This window comes from Hyla sarda, chromosome 3 (genome assembly GCF_029499605.1).
Source record: "Hyla sarda isolate aHylSar1 chromosome 3, aHylSar1.hap1, whole genome shotgun sequence".
In the NCBI taxonomy this organism is placed as follows: Eukaryota; Metazoa; Chordata; class Amphibia; order Anura; family Hylidae; genus Hyla; species Hyla sarda.
The window spans coordinates 261,356,835-261,372,052 of NC_079191.1; the positions used below are offsets into that span (position 1 = coordinate 261,356,835).

Here is a 15,218-nt window from a genome sequence, read left to right on the forward strand (position 1 = left end):
ACAGCACCTTTACTGTACTCCCCCCCCCCCCCCAGCCCTCATTTGAATGTACCTGTCGCCAAGTATGCACACTGCTACTCCATTTAAAATCTATATGTCTGGCAGAACCAAGGACAACACTCAGCTACAGCATTCAAATCCCTGTGGGTTTAGAAGTTATCTCTATTTATAAAAGAAGCAAATATACCAAAGACGCTTCTGTGACTGCTGCATATGGAAAATATAGAGACCACCATGTATACAATGCCTTTATCCATAATACAGCATGATGTAGACAAAGTTAGGGCAATGAACAATAAATATATATTTGGGATTGTAGTGAAGTTTGTTTAATTTGCATTTATATCAGTTCTATTCGGATTTGCTTTTGTAACATTGATTTGTATTTTGTTTGTAAAAATCAATTTATTAGATCTTTCGCTGTGGTATTAAAATTCACTTTCCATGAATCATATTTACAGCCAGTGTCAGACATTCCCCATTAATATGCTGTATGTTTTCATTCACTGCAGAGCAGAATTTGTTATTCAACAAAAATAAAAAATAAAAACTATGAAATATGTGCATTGCTGCTATGCTACTTTACTATTCGTTTTTTAACAGAAAGATTTCATGAGTGTCGAGCTGAGTGATGGGCGTATAAAAGTTAGCTATGATCTGGGATCAGGGACGGCCTCTGCAGTTAGCAACAAGAATCATAATGATGGAAAATGGAAATCTTTCACCCTGTCTAGAATACAGAAACAAGGTATGTAGGAGCGTGCATTTATAGCATTTCTTCACATGGCATCTGTTTTCTGCTGCCGCACCCTGTTAGAGAAGACAACAAATGTGTAGAACATTTACAGGCCTGCTAAACAAGCCTTAAAACTAATGATATTATAAGGATGGATGCCTTAAATATCTGTTTATAAATATAACATTATGTTCCATAAAAAAAAATAATAATAGTAATTATATATATATATATATATATATATATATATATACTGTATGTATATATATATATATATATATATATATATATATATATGTAGAATCAAGTAGAAGCGGCACACCAGTATACCAGTGAAAGCGTGGGTTTATTCACACATCTGAGCAGAAAAGTTACGTTTCGGCTCAACAATAGAGCCTTTCTCAAGAGTTGGTCGGTTCCCGAAGCTTGGCACCCGGGCGGATCTGGAATCCTGGTGCACGGTGCTCCCCTTGACTTACTATTTCTATATATATATATATATATATATATATATATATATATATATACCCCAGGGGTAAAAGAAATTCTTACAAATGTGCCCACCCCTAAAATATTTTACTTTATTAGATTCCTTCAAAACCTGATATGTATGGACAACATGGACTAATGGCAACTTAAAAATGACATTCAGTCAGCATGTATATTTAAAAAAAAATCTAAAATAAATATTCCAATGACTTTGTTCTATTAGCCATATGCCATTTGGATAAAGAGTTGACTGCTTTTAAAAGTTAGATCTCAAGCCTCCCCAACATGTTTTGCTAAGAAATCAGCATCATCATGGCATCCTGAGGATATGATCATGCAGTTTTAAAATTCTATGACTGTGCACTCTCTTGACGCTAGAAAGGAAACTGATAAAAAAAAAGCCTACCATACTTCTGACTGCAGTTCTCCTCCTGTCTCATGCCACTGATCCCTATCACTTTAATTGGTCCCATCTATTTCTATTGAAAATTAGTATACAGGGATGTGTGAGACACATGTTATTGATAAAGCTTAAATGCTATAGTAGCTGCCATAGAACACAGTAAGTCACAGATAAGTACATATAGGAGTGATGGGCACTGCCAACAGACTACGGTATACTGTACTCTAATCCAATGACTAATTGTTATATTGTTCTAGCTGGAATATAGTTTTATTTTGAATATTATTTATTTTATTATTGGTGCTATAATCATTTTCATTATTATTGACAGCCAATTTCTCAATTGTGGATATGGATACAAATGAAGAGGATAAAATAACCACCATATCAACCGGAAGTAACTTTGGCCTAAATCTTAAGGCTGATGAGAAGATCTACTTTGGTGGTCTTCCTGGACTGACCAGTCTAAGGTAATGTCTATAGTTTGTAGTTACACAAACTGAATCTGTGGCCTTAAATAAAGTGTCAGATGTGAACATCCTTTTTCCATATGCCATATTAAACAGTACAGGTTTCACCCTTTAACAAATCATATCATATCACTTTTAATCTGCTGAAATAACCGTGAACTTGGAAGGAGGGTTTAGTAACTATAAAATTTAAAATTGTACTCCGAAATCCTGGAGTAAGTGTATAAGTGATATCTTCTTAAAAGATCATATTGATGCCAGGAAAATGCAGATGAAAAGTGCCATGTATGATTTAACCAAGTCATCTATGGGTTTCCCCCAGTAATTCTGTTATGTTGTACTTAAAAAAAATAAAAAGTGTTTCCCCCGTCATTCTGCACTTAATACTCCATAACATAATGTGAAAACAGATTGTTAGAAATCTTTGCTAATTTATTGAACAGGAAAAATAAAATATTGCAGTGACGTAAGTATATAGAGCCTTTACTCTGCACATGTTGAAGCACCTTTGGCAACAATTAGAGATGAGCGAACTTACAGTAAATTCGATTTGTCACGAACTTCTCGGCTCGGCAGTTGATGACTTTTCCTGCATAAATTAGTTCAGCTTTCTGGTGCTCCGGTGGGCTGGAAAAGGTGGATACAGTCCTAGGAGACTCTTTCCTAGGAATGTATCCACCTTTTCCAGCCCACCGGAGCACCTGAAGACTGAACTACTTTACGCAGGAAAAGTCATCAACTGCCGAGCCGAGAAGTTTGTGACGAATCGAATTTACTGTAAGTTCGCTCATCTCTAGCAACAATTACAGCCTCTAGTCTGCTTGAGTATGATGGCACATGGCTTGCACTCCTTAATATGGGGTTTTTCTGCCATTTGTCTCTGCAGATTTTCTCAAGCTCTGTCAGGTTAGATGGGGATCATTGGTGGACAGACATTTTTAGGTCTCTCCAGAGATGTTCAATTGCATTTAAAGGGGTTAACCAGGAAAAAAAAACTTTTTTTTAGATATCAACTGACTCCAGAAAGTTAAAAAGATTTGTAAATTACTTCTATTAAAAATTTCTTAATCCTTTCAGTACTTCTGAGCTGCTGAAGTTGAGTTGTTCTTTTCTGTCTAAGTGCTCTCTGATGACACCTGTCTCGGGTACTGTCCAGAGTAAAGGCAAATCCCCTCTTCTACTGCAGTTCCCAAGACAGACAGAGATGTCAGCAGAGAGCCCTTTTGCCAGACAGAAAAGAACAACTTAACTTCAGCAACTGATTTGATTGCTAATACTGTTCAGTGCTATACATAGGGCATAGCACTGATCAGCATTATCAGTGATCTTCTGCTCTGGTCTGCTGAAAGGCAGATCAGTACAAAAGAACCCAGGAGACGGAGTATTCTTGGACGAGTGTGTTTGGACGATATGATTTCCGCGGCAGTGCCATGGCTGATCGGATCAGCCATTTTAAGTGCTGCACTGCCGCAGATGCCGTGATCTGAATTGATTACGACATTTGAGGGGTTAACCCCTTAAGGGTGCAGGGCTTACGGGTACACCCCAGTTTCTGAGTCATTAAGGACTCAGGGTGTACCTGGACGCCCTGATCCCGCTAATAGGGTTTAAACCGTTCTAATGAGAGGAGAACGGGTTAATCCCTGTGGGTCCCACAGCTAAAGCTGGGCACTGCCTATCGGACCGATGCCCGGCATTAACCATTCAGACTAAACTGAAAGTGAAACTATCTCGGCAGCTCAGCGGAGCTGATCGGGACTATGGTGACAGAATCAAGATGTCCCGATCAGCTTACTGGATGACGAGAGGTTCCTCACCTGCCTCCTTGTCGTCCGATTAGCGATCTACTGCTCCATGCCTGCACAGCAGTCTTGAGCAGCAGAGCACTGGTAACACTGATCAGTGCTATACTATAGCATAGTATTGAACAGTCTATGTAATCAAAAAATTGCATGGTATAGCCACCTAAGGGGGCAAAAAAAAGTAAAAAGTGGTTAAAAAAATAATAGAATAGATGGGAATAATCCCCTCCCTAATAAAAATTAAAATCACAACCCTTTTCCTATTTTTAAATAAAATAATGTAATAAAAAAAAACAATCATGTGGTACTTGTCACGATTCGGCTTCCAGGTAGTGGATCCTCTGTGTCAGCGAGGGATTGGCGTGGACCGTGCTAGTGGACCGGTTCTAAGAGGCTACTGGTATTCACCAGAGCCCGCCGCAAAGCGGGATGGTCTTGCTGCGGCAGTAGCAACCAGGTCGTATCCACTAGCAACGGCTCTACCTCGCTGACTGCTGAGAAGGCGTGGGACAGAAGGACTAGGCAGAGGCAAGGTCAGACGTAGCAGAAGGTCGGGGGCAGGCGGCAAGGTTCGTAGTCAGGATGGGTAGCAGAAGTTCAGGTACACAGGCTTTGGACACACTAAACGCTTTCACTGGCACAAGGCAACAAGATCCGGCAAGGGAGTGCATGGGAGGAGGTCAGATAAAGGCAGGGAGCAGGTGGAAGCCAATTAAGCTAATTGGACCAGGCACCAATCATTGGTGCACTGGCCCTTTAAGTCTCAGAGAGCTGGCGCGCGCGCGCCCTAGAGAGCGGAGCCGCGCGCGCCAGCACATGACAGCAGGGGACCGGGACGGGTAAGTGACCTGGGATGCGATTCGCGAGCGGGCGCGTCCCGCTGTGCGAATCGCATCCCCAACGGCCAAGACAGTGCAGCGCTCCCGGTCAGCGGGACTGACCGGGGCGCTGCAGGGAGAAAGACGCCGTGAGCGCTCCGGGGAGGAGCGGGGACCCGGAGCGCTAGGCGTAACAGTACCCCCCCCCTTAGGTCTCCCCTTCTCTTTGTCCGGTAACTGCCTCCCCTGGGATGAGGACACCGGGAAAGAATGGAGGGTTTCCTCAACGGCAGGCAGTACAGCAGGAGTGGGAATGGGGAGGGAGGGCAGAGGGCGAGGCCTGGCACGGGGCAGTGTGACACCAGGACGGGGGCCATGGGGAGGCACAGAGGCTTGCCTGACGGGACTGGGAGGGGAGGAGAGGCACTTCCTGTGGCAGGCAGAGTCCCAGTTCCTGATCTCCCCGGTGGTCCAATCAATGGTGGGGGAATGAAGCCGGAGCCAAGGCAGACCGAGGAGGACCTCAGAGGTACAGTTGGGGAGAATGAAGAACTCAATCCTCTCGAGGTGGGGTCCAATAGACATGAGGAGGGGTTCTGTGCGGTAACGCACGGTGCAGTCCAATCTGGCTCCGTTGACCGCGGAAATGTAGAGCGGCTTGACGAGACGGGTCACCGGGATGCTGAATTTATTAACAAACGCCTCCAAAATAAAATTTCCAGAGGCACCGGAGTCCAAGCAGGCCACGGCTGAGAGGGAGGAGTTGGCTGAAGAAGAAATCCGCACGGGCACCGTGAGACGTGGAGGAGCAGACTTGGAACCAAGAGACGCCACACCCACGTGAGCTGGGTGCGTGCGTGCGTTTCCCAGGCATGGAGGACGGATAGGGCAATCCACCAAGAAATGCTCGGTACTGGCACAGTAAAGACAGAGATTTTCTTCCCTACGGCGATTCCTCTCTTCCAGGGTCAGGCGAGACTTATCCACTTGCATGGCCTCCTCGGCGGGAGGCCCAAGCGTAGACTGCAAAGGATGCTGTGGGAGAGGTGCCCAGAGATCTAAGTCTTTTTCCTGGCGGAGCTCTTGGTGTCGCTCAGAAAAACGCATGTCAATGCGGGTAGCTAGATGGATGAGTTCTTGCAGGTTGGCAGGAATCTCTCGTGCGGCCAGCACATCCTTGATGCGACTGGATAGGCCTTTTTTAAAGGTCGCGCAGAGAGCCTCATTATTCCAGGATAGTTCAGAAGCAAAAGTACGGAATTGTATGGCGTACTCGCCAACGGAAGAATTACCCTGGACCAGGTTCAACAGGGCAGTCTCGGCAGAAGAAGCTCGGGCTGGCTCCTCGAAGACACTCCGGAGTTCAGCGAAGAAGGCCTGGACTGTGGCTGTGGCAGGATCATTGCGGTCCCAGAGCGGTGTGGCCCAAGACAAGGCCTTTCCTGAAAGAAGGCTTACTACGAACGCCACCTTAGACCGTTCTGAAGGAAACAAGTCCGACAACATCTCCATATGCAGGGAACACTGAGACAAAAATCCACGGCAGAGTTTAGAGTCCCCATCAAATTTGTCCGGCAGGGACAAGCGGAGGTTAGGAGCGGCCACTCGCTGCGGAGGAGGTGCAGGAGCTGGCGGAGGAAATGGTTGCTGCTGTAGCAGAGGCAGAAGTTGCTGTAACATGGCGGTCAACTGCGACAGCTGCTGTCCTTGTTGGGCAATCTGCTGCGATTGCTGAGCGACCACCGTGGGAAGATCAGCGAGACTTGGCAGCGGCACCTCAGCGGGATCCATGGCCGGATCTACTGTCACGATTCGGCTTCCAGGTAGTGGATCCTCTGTGTCAGCGAGGGATTGGCGTGGACCGTGCTAGTGGACCGGTTCTAAGAGGCTACTGGTATTCACCAGAGCCCGCCGCAAAGCGGGATGGTCTTGCTGCGGCAGTAGCAACCAGGTCGTATCCACTAGCAACGGCTCTACCTCGCTGACTGCTGAGAAGGCGTGGGACAGAAGGACTAGGCAGAGGCAAGGTCAGACGTAGCAGAAGGTCGGGGGCAGGCGGCAAGGTTCGTAGTCAGGATGGGTAGCAGAAGTTCAGGTACACAGGCTTTGGACACACTAAACGCTTTCACTGGCACAAGGCAACAAGATCCGGCAAGGGAGTGCATGGGAGGAGGTCAGATAAAGGCAGGGAGCAGGTGGAAGCCAATTAAGCTAATTGGACCAGGCACCAATCATTGGTGCACTGGCCCTTTAAGTCTCAGAGAGCTGGCGCGCGCGCGCCCTAGAGAGCGGAGCCGCGCGCGCCAGCACATGACAGCAGGGGACCGGGACGGGTAAGTGACCTGGGATGCGATTCGCGAGCGGGCGCGTCCCGCTGTGCGAATCGCATCCCCAACGGCCAAGACAGTGCAGCGCTCCCGGTCAGCGGGACTGACCGGGGCGCTGCAGGGAGAAAGACGCCGTGAGCGCTCCGGGGAGGAGCGGGGACCCGGAGCGCTAGGCGTAACAGTACTGCTGCGTGCATAAATGTTTGAACAATTAAAATATTTTGTTAGCTAAACGGAACGGTCGATGGTGTACACGTAAAAAAAAATACCAAAGTCCAAAATTGTAAATTTTTGGTCACTTCATTTACCATAAAAAAAATTAATAAAAAGCTATCAAAAAGTCCCATTAAAACAAAAATGGGAAAAATAAAATAGTTATTGGGGTGAGAAGATGACAATTTTAAACATACTAATTTTGGTGCATGCAGTTATATTTTTTTTAAAGTAGTAAAATAGATAAAATCTAAATAAATTAGGTATCCCTGTAACTGTATGGACCTACAGAATAAAGAGAATGTGTCATTTTTACCGAAAAGTGCACTGCATGGAAACAGAAGCCCTAAAAAGTTACAAAATGGCATTTTTTTTTCAATTCACCCTACAAATTGTTATAATGAGTAATGTCATTACAAAGTACAATTGGTGATGCAAAAATCAAGCCCTTATATGGGTCTGTAGGTGTAAATGTGCCTCCACATAGTTCTGGCTCTTCAGGCATTGCTTTTTCCCTTCATGGCTTTGTTTTCCTCTGATCAGCATTGTCCACTGTGGGACCTTATAAAGACATTGATGTCTCTTTCTAAATCACGTCTACTCAACTCCAATAAAGGTGTAGAAACATCATCATGAGAAATTAGAAGCCCAGAGCTAAATTTCAAGTGTCATAAAGTTTTTCCCATGTAGTAAATTGCAAAGATTTCTTACTCTTCACTATAAGGTATTGAGTGCCGCAACATAACAAAGAGTGTAAAAACATTCCAAATGCAATATATTTATATATTATTTATCACTGAGACATAGCATGACCTCTTTTGATTTTTCTATCATATCAACACTGCCACTCCATGAATGGAATATATGAACTATTCTCATTATTCTCTATATATGCATATTGTAAGGTTAGTAGGGAAACAATCTGTGATCTTATCTACTGACCTTGGAGATGGATTTCCAGTAGAAAATATGTAGGAGACAGTATTGAGTATGCTGTCTTATATGACCATTATTTATTGTACAGTATATGAAGTTTATGACATCTTGAACACTTTATCTATGAGATTTATAACCAGGTTTGCCAGCATGCGTAGTCTGTATACTGTAGACTCATAACATTCCAGTTATCTATACTTGAGTCTCTTGTTTCATGATTTGTAATATCAAGAATACAATCATTGTAAGAATTGAATTTTATTTTGCGGAAAATAATGGAGTATATTCTTTTCTTTTATTAAACTTCAGTCCCAGTATGAAAGCAAGGTAATAACTGAAATTTCTCTTGATATCATGCTTGCCCAGGCGGTGCATGTACGTGATAATAATGGCTTTTGGAAAACTTATGGTTACACATTGTAAACAAGTTAGACTGGATTTCGTATTAGTACTATGTAAAAGTTGCAGCAGTCTCTCTTCATTGCGGTGCTTCATGCTGACCCCATGCGTATCACATGCTGCTGTCTAGAGTATGCAATTTTTCTTCCAGCTATCTCATACAGCTGTGAACTGCTTGCTGGGTTTGTTTTGCGAGAAATGCTTCTGAGTAACAAAGCCAGCATCCATATATGTTCTACACTCAAGGCACAAGCTGCAATTTGTACACAGTAGGACAAAGACCAATTACTTAAGAACTTGGACAACAAATTTGCAAACCCATATAAATTTGTGATAGGAGAGGCGAGAAATGAGCAGCAAGAAGAAATATTATGTCAAAGGCAAGAAGTTATGCTTTGGGCAATGTTTGGCTAGTCATAAAAAATGAATAGTTTTCCTTTTGTAAATGATCCATCATCCCCACATAAAACCTCCTAGGAGGTCTAAAATATCACCGTAAGCATCTTCACTTCTGACAGCAAGTTAGAGCAAAAGTATCCTAACATGATTACATAGTATTAAAAAAAATACCCTGTGCTATGTTTTCTAATATCTCTGCCCCATTCTTTGCTCCTGCCAGTAAGTTTGCAAAATAAAGAAGCAACAATATAAAGTAGGAGCAAAGTTATGTCATAGACTTGGTATTTTCACACTGCATCTCATCTGCATCAGGGCTTGTCAAGGTTATATGGCAAGGTCTTCCTCAACATATACCTGTTAACTTGGGTCCTATTTTCCATCATTCCATCTATTTTTTGCCAATATAGCCATATAACGGCTGGTTTTTAGTGGGGGTAATTTGCACCATTTTGAGGTTAATGATTTACGTTTTGCTAGTTTGTCGCTAGTTTCAACTGCTGCCAAGCCCAATGTTCTCGGCAGCAGCCTAACTCAAAGCCACTTAGCGACGGCTGTAAAAACACATGTGGACAGTCACTAACGGGTTAAGCTTTCAGTGTTTTTTTGTTCAGAAATCTCCTGGATGCATAACCGGTTTGTCTGTGCTTATGATATATGTCATGATAATATATGAAACAGCTGCTTGAGTAAAGAAAGCATGACTTCGAAAGGTGTGAGGTGTTCCCTTTTATTTGTGTGAAAAAATGCATGGTATAAGTTTTTGGCTTTGTCTTGCTTGTGTATCATCGGGGAAGACATACCATATGTGTACCTTGTGCAGCAGCACAGGAACCCTGCTTGCAAAAGGGGCCACGGCTTACAAAAAACACTGCCAACTACATTCACCCATGTCTAAATCTTCTTTGTGGATTGGCACATTAATTGATTTTCTGGTACCACTTTGTACCAAACATATTTTGCTCTCTATTTTATTTTTTAAATTTGGATTCATCCAAATCAATTTTTTAGGATTGCTTTTATATGACTTGCAAATTAGAAAAGCAAGGACTCCTTTCAAAGATAACAGTCCCTGCTTCTGAGCCGTGAGGGTTACACTGTATATTAAATTCTTTTTAAAATGTGTTGAGCCTCCAGGAGGTAGGTGGCAGTATACTAACAAATGCCTGACACTGCCCCCATGCCTACAATTTATCAAGAGCATTGTGCATGCCTCTTGATAAATCTGGTAAACTACTGCACTGGGGGGGGGGGGGGGGTTTGATTTAGACAATCATGAGACACCAGTCTTGATAAAGTTTTTCCTTTTTGTCTTATTTTTTCACAAAAAATTACAAAACTTTTGTTTTCACCTTTCCATGGTATTGAGTGCAGAATGATTGGAAAAAAAGCGTTATTGTATTTAAGCCCTAACTAAACATTAAATAAGTAAGAGGGTCTAAAAAAAAAACTTATTCAATGCATTTTATGTGTGATTTAAATGTAAATCTCCCCAAATTCTAACATATCCTGTATACAAACAAATTAACTTGTCACCTGCTAAAGAATGCCTTAAAAAACATAATGCTTGTTCTATAAAAGCAGAGTTTTCTTTTCTCACTCAGGAGAACAAATAATGATAGCGCTAGCTATGAATATATTCCAATGCAAATACACATTATTCCCTTCTATGAAAAATATAACTCTGAATTGTCAAGAGCCCCAAGCGATAAGGTTCAAATGTGCTCAAAAGCTGTCATTGACTAGAAAATTGAACAAGTACTTAGGTCATTTGTAACTCACACATCTGTAACCTTTGTTTTAAAGTGAAAAACAACTTTTTCTCCTTTTTTTGTTATAAGGAAAGTAAGGTTGCAAATAAAAAAAAAAACTATTTTGCATCTGAAATCCAATATAACTCTTGGTATATACCATTTTACTAATATTAGGGTTCAGGAGCCTCAATAGTCCAACAGCATTGTTTCACAAAGGGTCACTGTCACGATCACACCCTATCGGTCCAGCCAAGATGCTAGAGAGTGTGTGATGGTGCAAGGGTTAAAGCCACCAGACCTCTGGGTATCCCCTACTAGTCCCAACAAGTCACCAAATTAACCCTTTGATAAACGTATTTCACCAGAGCTTCCTTCAGAAAGGTGAGCTTCTATATTTAGAGATCAAAGACCAGAGCTGATTAATTAAACATTTAATCTGAAAAGATATCACAGTGCTAGGTATAAAATAAACAAATGAAACAAAGGTACAAAAATATATGAAAGAGTTCGGCAAGACAAGTTCAGAAAACAAAAATAAGGTCCTTACAGCATAATGGTATAGCAGTCCTTGTAAGTGAGAGTCCAGCTGTATCTTAGGATGTCTTTGTCAGCTTTTGCCACAGGCTTGAACAAAGGTTTGTCCAGAATCTTAGTTTTATAGCGGCTTTTTTGGAGGGAAAAGGGAATTCATCTGACCCCACGAGGTGGGGGGAAACTGCCATCCATCTTTCCTGGTCCCTTATCTTTGTTTGTTTTATAATGGCCAGAGTGCCTGACTTCAAATGGGGTACACAATAACAAATATAGTCTGAATGAACCCTCACCCGTGTCTTAGATTAGACATTATACACTATATTATACAATTATAATACACATGCATGATTCCATAATCAGGCCTTGGGCCTTAAAGTCACAATGAATTAGTCATTCCAGTCTTGAAAAATCAAAAATGATTTTAAAAAAAATGTTCATTCTATATTCTTTATTTATTCTATATTTTATGACTATACCCTACTTTATATGAAACAATCTATGACATTATTCATGGTGTACAGTATGCTTCAAGGAGTTGTCCTTTTTATTAGAAGATCCATCTAAAGAAACTGAGATCCTTTACAATGGGGGTTTTAATGCCCATTAACCCCTTAAGGACCACAGGTTTTTCCAGTTTTGCACTTTCGTTTTTTCCTCCTCACCTTTTAAAAATCATAACCCTTTGAATTTCGCACCTAGAAAATCCATATGATGGCTTATTTTTTACGCCACCAATTCTAATTTGCAGTGACATCAAAAAGAACGCGAAATTGAAGAAAAAACGTCATTTTGGGGGGCTTCGGTTTCTACGCAGTACATTCTTTGGTAAAAATGACACCTTATCTTTATTCTGTAGGTCCATGTGATTAAAATGATACCCTACTTACATAGGTTTGATTTTGTTGTACTTCTGTAAAAAATCATAACTACATGCAGAAAAATGTATACGTTTAAAATTGTCATCTTCTGACCCCTATAACTTTTTTATTATTCTGCCTATGGGGCGGTGTGAGGGCTCATTTTTTGCGCTGTGATCTGATTATCTGATTTTATAGGTACTATTTTTGTATTGATCTGACTTTTTGATTGCTTTTTATTAAATTTTTCATGATATAAAAAGCGACCCAAAAAACGTTATTTTGGACTTTGGAATTTTTTTTGCGTGTACGACATTGACCATGCGGTTTAATTAATGATATATTTTTATAGTTCGGACATTTACGCATGCGGAGATACCACATATGTTTATATTTATTTTTATTTACATGGTGTTTTTTTTATGGGAAAAGGGGGGTGATTTGAACTTTTATTAAGGAAAGGGTTAAATCACATTTATTAACTTTTTTTTTTTGCAATTTTTTTTTTGCAGTGTTATAGCTCCCATAGGGACCTATAACACTGCACACACTGATTGCCAGCACTGTTCACTGCAAAGCCATAGCTTTGCAATGATCAGCGTTATCGGCGGTCGATTGCTCAAGCCTGAATCTCAGGCTTGGAGCAATCAATCGCCGAAGGGACACGCCGGAGGCAGGTAAGAGGACCTCTGCTCGTGTCCCAGCTGATTGGGACACCGCATTTTCACTGCGGTGGTCCCGATCAGCCCTGCTGAGCAGCCGGGCAGCTTTCACTTTTGGTTTAGACGCGGCGTTCAACTGCCACGCGCTATTAGCCCCGGGTTCCGGCATCAGATACATGCCGGGACCGACCCGATAAGACGCGGGGTCACCGCGTGACCCCGCAATATATCTCGGGAGCCGGCCAAGGACGTAAATATACATCCTTGGTCGTTAAGGGGTTAAAAGAAATGAGGAATCCTATAGCCAAGCTTAAAGGGGTTAGGCCATGAACAAAGTTTATCATGTATTCACAAGAAAAATGATAAATCTATGATTGCTGAGGGTCTGAATACTGGGACCCTTATCAATCACAAAAACAATAGTCCCAAGTCTCCATTTTAAATGGAATAGTGAGCAATGCTTGTGCTCTACCACCCCATTCACTTTGTATAAGACTAACAAAGTATCCTGTAGATAGGTGATAAAATGTGTGGTTCCAACTTCTTTAATCCATTAGTGTGAAAGAAGAGTATACTGCTTGTAATCAGATGCAGCTTTTTCCTGTACCCTGTCATTTTTTGCCCCCACCCCCCAAAAAAAGCAACAACTGCCACAAAATTGCAGAGAAATTACAGGCACTAACTGAAGTAAATTGGTTTATTAAAGTGGTATTCCAGTATTATTTTTTTTTTTTTTATTTGACTATGCTACAGAGGTCGTAAAGCAGAGGTCTCAAACTGGTGGCCCTCCAGATGTTGCAAAACTTCAACTGACAGCCATTAGCTGCAGCAAATGGCTGCCTGGGCATGTCCAGGCATGCTGGGAGTTGAAGTTTTGCAACATCTGGAGGGCATCCAGTTTGAGACCCTGCTGTAAAGTAATTGTAGTTCATAACATGGTGTCTGTACCTGTGTTTGATGGCTTGTCTCACAATTTTTATGTGAGCCATTTAGGCCCAAGGCAAGTGCAGATCCTTCCTAAGCATGTCCATTACTGTCTGGCAGGTACGTCCTAAAGTCACTTTATGGTGAATTAGTGGCAGGCAGATCAGGTCCGAAAGTGCCAGGCGCTTCTCCTCTTGTAAATAACAGTCCAGACCACACAGGATAAGTGTGCAAGTCAAATTTATTTGTAGTGCAAAAACAGGTTTCGAGCCTGAGCAGGGCTCTTCATCAGGCATGGTGGTTTTAAACACAGAGACTTTATATATAAGACCCGATGTCATTACTACCGGGTCATAGAGTCACAGGATTTACATAACACATATTTTAAAAACTGTCATATAAACAAATAAAAGCAAGATCTTAGCATTGGGGTAAAGTGCAATGATGTCAAATCACATATATTATATTTTGATGAAGATATATGTAAGTCCTTCGCACCGCTGTGTTATAAACATACATTCAGCCCACCCGTGTATCTCCAGAGCTGCAGAATGCCAAAGAGGACAGGTGGCAGGTGGGAGGGCACAATATCCTGTAGCGGAATGTTCCGTGAGTGTCCCGGCACAGTAGATATGCGCACTATGTATGCAGGATCTCCATGTTCGGAGGAGATTGCTACATTGCCAGGGAAACGGGTAGTGGGAACGGGAGAGCCCAGAGGTGCCAGAACAACCAGGATGATGGTCAGAATTGAAGTAGAATTATTTATTTACAGTGCATGGTGGTGTCATAAAAAGAGGGTAAAATCTCTAACAGGAGGGAGTCCAGGCTTAGCTAGGATCCATCCTGATCAGCAAAGTTTAATCTTTTAAAAAACTTTGCATAAAATATGATGACTAAACATCATCTAAAATTGATAACGAGTAAAATTGCCAGAATGAAGACTCTAGTTTAACAGCAGGATCATATATGTATATATATATAAACAAACTATGCCTGTGTGTCCACAAGATAGTGAATGGGGCAACAGAACATCAATCTAACAGTAACTGTAAAAAGTTCAACTTTAAATTCAGACTAACATGCCAGTCTTCCTATGTGATATATCTGCTAGAATGTGTTTGCGGACTCCAATATGTTGGACGCACAATACAACTACTTTGTAATAGCCTGAATAAGCACAGGCAAAATATAAGAAATACATTTCTTCTTCATGGAGTGTCTAGGCACTGCACTACCAACCACCCAGACGGAAAAAATCTTCTTGTGGTTATCCCAATTGATCAAATTCCTGAGCACATGTCAAACTGGTTCGAATTACTGAAGAAAAAAGAAGTGTTTTGGATGTTTAAACTCCCCACAGTCTCGCCTAGGGGTCTAAATGAGATGGTTGAAACAGTTTTATTATCAGCTTTTTATCATTATTATTATTTTCATCCAAGAAGGAGGAGGAGAAAAAAGGAGAAGGGAGAGGAAAGAAAGAGGGGGGAAAAAAAAG

The 15,218-nt window shown here is 41.9% G+C and overlaps 1 protein-coding gene across 2 annotated transcripts in view; it reads left to right on the forward strand.

The window, feature by feature from the left end:
* LAMA2 (laminin subunit alpha 2) overlaps positions 1–15,218 on the forward strand; it is a 943,701-nt gene that overhangs the window by 862,413 nt on the left and 66,070 nt on the right. For both annotated transcript variants that reach the window (XM_056566521.1, XM_056566522.1), the window contains 2 exons: positions 604–748; positions 1,960–2,098. In XM_056566521.1, the coding sequence (XP_056422496.1) occupies positions 604–748; positions 1,960–2,098 (284 nt within the window). The remainder of the gene's footprint in view (positions 1–603; positions 749–1,959; positions 2,099–15,218) is intronic.